This window comes from Nicotiana sylvestris, chromosome 2 (genome assembly GCF_000393655.2).
Source record: "Nicotiana sylvestris chromosome 2, ASM39365v2, whole genome shotgun sequence".
Classification (NCBI taxonomy): domain Eukaryota; kingdom Viridiplantae; phylum Streptophyta; class Magnoliopsida; order Solanales; family Solanaceae; genus Nicotiana; species Nicotiana sylvestris.
Window position 1 is genome coordinate 94,713,518 of NC_091058.1, and position 7,954 is coordinate 94,721,471.

General features: G+C 42.9%; 1 protein-coding gene across 1 annotated transcript; it reads left to right on the plus strand.

Annotated features, from left to right (window-relative positions):
• Positions 1-3,260: 3,260 nt before the first annotated feature.
• On the plus strand, positions 3,261-7,403 carry LOC138885258 (uncharacterized). Its single transcript, XM_070166187.1, has 6 exons — positions 3,261-3,498; positions 4,056-4,189; positions 5,036-5,391; positions 5,833-5,953; positions 6,533-6,657; positions 6,767-7,403. The coding sequence occupies exons 1-6, from the start codon at positions 3,261-3,263 to the stop codon at positions 7,401-7,403; spliced, it is 1,611 nt and encodes a 536-aa protein (XP_070022288.1).
• Positions 7,404-7,954: the final 551 nt, after the last annotated feature.

Sequence of the window (7,954 nt, forward strand, 5' to 3'; positions counted from 1 at the left end):
TTGTTTCAACTACTTATTTGTTAAAGGACTAATTCATAAGTATAAGTTCAGCCGGGACCCACATTTGTGGACCGAGAGGGGTTCCTAACACCTTCCTCTCAAGGTTATTTCGAGCCCTTACTGTAAATCTCTGGTAATGCAAACCAATCCAAGAGTTAACCGCTCTAGGTGCCCTAACGCACCATAATTCGTTAGGTGGCAGCTCTTCAAATACCCAATTCCCAAAAGGAAATGAGTTATTACCCCCATGTAATGTCGAAACCCAGACTTCTCTCCGCGGAGGAAAAAAAAGGGCGCGACAGCATGAAGACTCTGCTGGGGATACCTTTAGGCTCTTACCATAACAAACTTATCTTTGATGAATTAGTCCAGGCATGCTTTATCCTGTTCCTTTTCCCTTATTTGAATTTAATTGCCTATTTCCTTTTAAGCCTTTATGATCCTTTATTCCTAAAACTGACTTGTCTCTTTGTTTTCCTTTTCCGTAACTGTATTTCAATTATTTAAATACTGTATTTATTTTTCCTACGTGCAAATACCTGACTACATGCTATTAATTGCTGCATAAATCATGCTCCACATCATATTCCACTCGTGCGTACCAAATCCTATAGCAACGCTTAATGAGTGATTGCGCTCTTCCTATTTATTACCCTTAAATTCGAAAAGGCTTATTTGCGGTAAAACCAGTCGATCAGCGGTGCAATCGACGGTTCCGTTCCTTTCCCCCTCAAGTAGTCCACTTGCGGGTACCAGTCTAAAACCCCATAGTAACCTTACTCTGATCGAAATTGTGCATGCATCATGGTCAAACCTAGTCAAATCAGTTATTTTGTCCACATAATGATCCTTTAAGATAAGCCTTATCCAAAGTCCACTGGGGTTTCCATAATCCCAACGGACACAACCACGTTCTGTGCATTAATTTGGAGAACTCAATGCCAATATGCTAATCATGAATGTATAAATAGTCGAGTCTGGTGGGGGAAAAGGCCTAACCCTTTTGTTTTGCAGAAAATGAGGCACGAGGTCCCCATATTCGGTATGGTTAGCAATATTCCACCATTGCTGTTAGATTGGTGGGAGGGCCTTTCCTCAAGTGACAAGAAACATGTAAGGAAGTACCTGGGTGACTTGCCTTCCCTGCTAGACATTGAGCCAAACAACAAGTTGATCGAGGCTGCCACTTTGTTCTGGGACAGTGAGAGGTCTGTGTTCCGTTTTGGCGACATAGAAATGACACCACTTCTAGAAGAAATTGGAGGGCTTGCGGGATTGACTTGGGATAGTCATGGGTTATTGGTGCCAGAAAACCGTACCGGTAAAGGGTTCTTAAAGATGATGGGATTGAAGAAGAATGCTGACTTGGTATGCCTGAAGGAATCTTACATACCCTTCAAATATCTGTATGAGAGGTATGGCCATAGAAAGTCCTACTGTACCTACCATGATGAGATCTCTTTCACTTATTTGGGTCACATCCACCGCAGAGTGTTCGTGTTTATTGTATGCTTCTCGGGCCTGATAGTGTTCCCAATGAAAAGGGAAAGAATCCACACTAGGTTGGCCATGGTCGCCAAGACTTTGATGGAAGGTATCAATGGAAAGACATACACTATAGTCCCCATGATCATAGCCGACATCTATAGGGCTCTGGAGCGCTGCCAAAGAGGGGTCAAGCATTTCGAGGGTTGTAACTTGTTGCTGCAATTGTGGTTGTTAGAACATTTTCAAAAGGGTCACTACCGCCAAGAATTTCTGCAAAGGGCTTGGAACGACCATATTGCCTTCCATCACCCCACGCGGATGACGTACATTCCAGACAGATTTGCTCAGCTAGAAAGTGCCAAAGAATGGGTAGAGTTCTTCGACAATCTGACCGATGAACAAGTGCAATGGATGTTTGAATGGTTCCCGACAGATGAATTCATCATCAGATCCAGAGACGCTCCACACTTGTTGCTGATTGGGTTGAGAGGGATATACCCTTATGTCCCTATCCCAGTTATAAGGCAAGCAGGCAGGAAATAGGTTATACCCAGGGTTGCCAAGATGAGCCATTTCAGGGTAGACTTTTAGACGACGACGTCCCTTACAAATGCCAAGCCCAGCACATGTGGCACTGCAAAATCATTGTGGAAAAGAATACCATCGAGCCAAACAGGTATCATGCAGGGTGTGAGCCTCTCTACCCAGCATGGTTGGAGGACAATCTGAAAAGGATGGTGATGCCAGGAACTGGTCGAGGGAATAAGATCATAGACGAGGAAACTGAGGCTCAAGTCAAATACAACAGGCTGCGCAAGAGGGTCCACGACTTTGAGAATGAGCATCGGGAAATACATAAAAGGAATGTGAGGTTGATTGAAGAATGGAAAGAGATGTCAGTCACTTCCAACAGGAAACTGGAGTATCTGGAGCGAGGAATAGTGGAACTGGAAGGTAAAGTCATAAAGAGGATTGAGGATTGCCAGAACGCTGAAGGAGGGCATCTGGCCAAGGAAAACTTGCTACTAGGTCTGCGCGAGCTGGGGGACCTATATGATGGAGTTAGGAAGATCGAATATAGGGAAGGTCCTTCTGGGACCAAATAGGCTAGATTTATTTGCTTTCCTAAATGTAATAAGGCCAAGTGCCAGTAGTGACTTATTTTTATTATCTTCTTGACGTTTTGGGATTCGTCTATTTTTATATTATGAAATGAATTATTTATTGGCATTTAAAGTTCTCCAAATTTATTTGTCGCTAGGCCTACCCCGGGAACAAAGAGGTTCCCAAAGTAGGACACAAATTTACATTTCCACAATATGTGTTTAACTACTGCAAACATTTTAGGATCCTTACTGACTTGTTACCTTTTTTGTTTTTTCTTTATTTTGATTATTCCCATCTCCTTAGGTTGGTTCACTCATGGAATGGTTGAATCACAATCGAGCATTGCACATTACAGTACAATTGAAGACAACTTCATTTCCAAGGTCTTGGTTGATGGAGGTTCGAGCTTAAATATTTGTCCATTGGACACTCTAAAAAGGTTTGACAAGGGTTTCCATGAGATACGGGTAGGAAGAATGAATGTGAAGGCTTTCGATGGTTCCTAGAGAGCCACGCTCGAGGAAATCAACCTTTGTTTACAGATGGGGCCAACTTGGTTTGACGTCGAATTTTAGGTACTCGACATACCGGCCTCATATAACATTATGTTGGGCCGACCATGGATCCATGCCGATGGGGCCGTGCCTTCCACACTACATCAAGCCATGAAATTCAAATGGAATTGTCAGGAGGTGATCATTCACAGAGATGGGAGTAACCCCGTTTACACTAGTCAAACCATCCCGACCATTGGATATAGAAGAAGGCCAGGAGGGGAAACCTATCATCACATTGAACGGGTCAATGCCATCGAGAAGGATAAGTGGTGGAGTAACAAAATAGAAAGCATACTAGCATGGTCTGGATATGAACCCGACAAAGGGTTGGTAAAGAACCTCCAAGGTATCACTAAACAGATACAGTTGAAAAATTATGGTACCACCTTTGGGCTCGGATACCAGTACACATGGCAAGAGTATAGAAATTGGTGGCCTCAATGGCGTGGACCGTACTACCCTCTCGAGCAACCAGTGCCATATTTGGAACAAGCTTTTCACCAAGCTGATATGATATGGGGGACTGCAGAAGAGGAAGCACTAGCTGGGTTGAAAAATTTGTTCTTGGAGGATGAGGACATGGGTTGCAGTGCCATAATTGAGGAGGAGGAGGAAAAAGGCCTCACTATTTAAACTGTAAAAAAGGGAGCCATTCTCAGGAACTGGACCACCACACCATCCCGAGCCCGCCGAGTCCCTGGGTAGCTTGGCAGAATTTACTTCTATAGCCATTCTAGGCATGTAAGATTTCCTTCAATTTTGTTTTAAGATTCACTTGTTTTAAAATAAATGCTCGATGATGATTTTTCAGTTTTAATCAAATGCATTTGCTCTTTATTATTCACTACTATCTTTACACTTTTTCTTTCTACAACGTTATTATTACTTTTCCTGATGAACCAGTGAATGTGACATGTATTGAGGCAACGCAACATGAGAATAGTGATTCAGATAAAGAAGATGAGATACCCGAGGAAATTGTCAGGGAGGTTGAAAATTTTGAGAATAAGCCTAAGTCCAATCTGGACGAGACTGAGGTAGTAAATTTGGGAGATGCCGAGGCCATCAAGGAGACTTGCATCAACATTCACTTGTCACCAACAGATAAGGAAGAGTACATTCGCTTCCTAAAAGAGTATGAGGATATTTTCGCATGGTCATATGATGACATGACCAACTTGAGCACATCTATAGTGGCTCACAAGTTGCCTACTAATCCCATGTGTCCGCCAGTCAAACAGAAACTCCGAAAGTTTAAACCAGACATAAGCCTGAAAATCAAGGAAGAAGTTACGAAGCAGATCAAAGCCAAAGTTCTCAGGTTGGTTGAGTACCCAACCTGGTTAGCTAACATCGTGCTAGTTCCGAAGAAGGATGGGAAGGTCAGAGTATGTGTTGACTATCGGGATTTAAACAAAGCAAGTCCCAAGGACGACTTCCCACTGCCAAATATACACATCCTGATCGATAATTGCACCAAGCATGAACTCCAATCCTTTGTAGATTGCTTCATGGGTTATTACCAGATTTGGATGGATGAAAAAGATGCAGAAAAGATAGCTTTCATCACACCGTGGGGTGTGTATTGTTACAAGATGATGCCATTCAGTCTAAAGAATGCTGGGGCCACTTACATGAGAGCCATGACAACTATCTTCCATGACATGATCCATAAAGAAATAGAGATGTATGTGGACGACGTCATTATCAAATCCAAAAGGGCCGCAGATCACATAGCGGACCTGAGAAAGTTCTTTGACAGGCTAAGGAGGTACAATTTGAAACTAAATCCCGCAAAGTGTGCCTTCGGAGTTCCTGCAGGGAAGTTATTGGGATTCATCGCTAGCCGTTGAGGGATCAAGTTAGATCTGTCCAAAGTCAAGGCTATTCAGGAGTTACAGCCACGTAGGAGCAAAAGGGACGTGATGAGCTTCCTAGGAAGTCTCAACTATATCAGCCACTTCATAGCACAGTCCATAGTCATATGTGAACCCATCTTCAAGATACTAAGGAAAGATGCAAGTTGGACAGAGGATTGTCAGAAAGCTTTTGACAAGATCAAGGAGTACATGTTCATACCACCAGTTCTGGTCCCGCCAGAACCAGGACAACCTTTGCTACTCTACCTATCTGTGTTGGATGGAGCTTTCGGATGTGCTTTGGGAAAACATGACGAGACAGGGAGAAAGGAGCAAGCCTTATATTACTTGAGCAAGAAGTTCACACCTTATGAAGCACGGTACTCTCTGCTGGAACGCACTTGTTGTGCTTTGACCTAGACAACTCAGAAATTGAGGCATTACTTCTGTGCCTATACTACATACCCTCATATCCAGGATGGACCCTCTGAAGTACATATTCGAGAAACCCATGCCGACTGGAAAGTTGGCCAAGTGGCAGATACTGTTAAGTGAGTTTGATATCGTCTATGTGACCCAAAAGGCGGTTAAGGACAAACATTGGCAGATCACCTTGCTGAAAACCCAGTGGGAGGAGAATACGAACCTTTGAAAACATATTTTCCTGATGAAGAAGTGTCATTCATAGGGGAAGACATTACCAAAGCATATGACGGTTGGAGGATGTTCTTTGATGGAGCTGCAAATTTTAAAGGAGTAGGCATTGGAGCAGTTTTGGTATCAGAAACGGGTCAGCATTATCCGGTATCTGCTAAACTCAGATTTCCCTGCACCAACAACATAGCAGAGTATGAAGCCTGTATACTAGGGCTTAACATGGTAGTCGACATGAACATTCAGGAGCTGTTGGTGATCGACGATTCAGATTTTCTTGTGCACCAAGTACAAGGAGAGTGGGCCACCAAGAATTCCAAGATACTACCATATCTGCACCATGTGCAGGAATTGAGAAAGAGGTTCACGAAGATAGAATTCCGACATGTGCCCAGAATTCAGAATGAGTTTGCCGATGCATTGGCCACCTTGTCATCTATGATACAACATCCAGATAAGAATTATATTGATCCCATTCCGGTGGGGATCCATAATCAACCGACATATTGTGCTCATATTGAAGAAGAAACGGATGGAAAGCCTTGGTTCCACGACATCAAGGAGTATTTGTCAAAGGGAGAATATCTGGAGCATGCAAACCACACTCAGAAATGCACACTCCGGAGATTGTCCAACCACTTCTTCCACAACGGAGGAAACTTGTACAGGAGAACTCCTGATTTGGGTTTGCTAAGATGTGTCGACGCAAAAGAAGCTTCAAAACTGCTTGAGGACGTACATACTGGGACCTGTAGCCTGCACATGAATGGTTTTGTCTTGGCTAAGAAGATACTTAGGGCCGGTTACTTTTGGATGACCATGGAAACATATTGCATCCAGTATGTCCGCAAATGCTTTCAATGCCAGGTGCATGCCGATATGATAATAGTGCCGCCAAACAAGCTCAATGCAACAAGCTCACCTTGGCCATTCACTGCTTGGGGAATGGATTTTATTGGTTTGATTGAGCCCACTGCTTCAAACAGACACAGGTTTATTCTGGTAGCCATTGATTACTTCACAAAATGGGTAGAGGCTGCATCATACAAGGCTATAACCAAGAAAGTTGTTTGTCAAGGATTGAATTGTTTGCCGATTCAGTGTTCTCGAATCCATTGTCACTGATAATGTTGCCAATCTCAACAGTGATTTGATGAAAGCTATGTGTGAAACTTTCAAAATCAAGCACAAGAATTCTACAGCCTACATACCTCAGATGAATGGAGCTGTAGAACCCGCCAACAAAAAAATCAAGAAGATACTAAGGAAGATGGTAGAGAACCACAAGCAGTGGCATGAGAAGCTACCTTTTGCTTTATTGGGATACCGCACTATGATTCGTACATCAATCAGGGCGACTCCCTACATGTTGGTTTATGGTACAGAGGCTGCCATCCCAGTTGGAGTAGAGATTCCTTATTTGAGAGTCATACAAGAAACTGAACTCTGCGATGCAAAGTGGACAAGGAGTCACTATGAACAATTGGCCCTCATCGATAGAAAGAGGATGAATGTAGTGTGTCACGTCCAACTTTATCAGAACAGAATGTCTAGAGCTTTCAACAAAAGGATCAAACCGAGGCGATTTGCACCAGGTCAGTTGGTACTGAAGAGGATCTTCCCACATCAAGATGAAGCCAAAGGGAAATTATCTCCCAACTGGCAAGGTTCGTACATGGTTCATAGGGTGCTGATAGGGGGAGCACTCATACTTGCAGAAATGGATGGAGAAATCTAACCAAAACCAATCAATTCAGACGCAGTCAAGAGATACTATGCTTAGATTATTTACATTTCCTCATCTGATATAATTGAACTACGCTTGACCTGATTCCCGTTTAAGAGGGGATACGTAGGAAGACTTATGGGTTCGGTCATATCAGAATAAAATTTTCATTTCCCCCAAATATTAGAAGCTGGGGAAGAATTTTGAGGAGGACCCTTAAAATTCCGGAGCAAGTCCAGCCAACGTCATCGCATGTCAGACGGTCAGGAATCGGTTAAGAAACTGGGGCAGAATTTTGAGAAGGATTCTCAAAATTCCGGACAAGGTTCAGCAAGGCATATCATCTACCAACGGTCAAAAATCATCTACCAAACTGTGGCAGAATTTTAAGGAGGACCCTCAAAATTCCATAAGAGAGTTGCAATGCCTTTGAGACGTGTTACGGTCACTAGTTCATCAAAAATTACTTAATATATCAATACGTTTCTAAAAACCCTCTATTTTTATCAATAATTACATATTTTTGAAAACTCTATTTCTATAACAATCAGGTGTTACCTAGG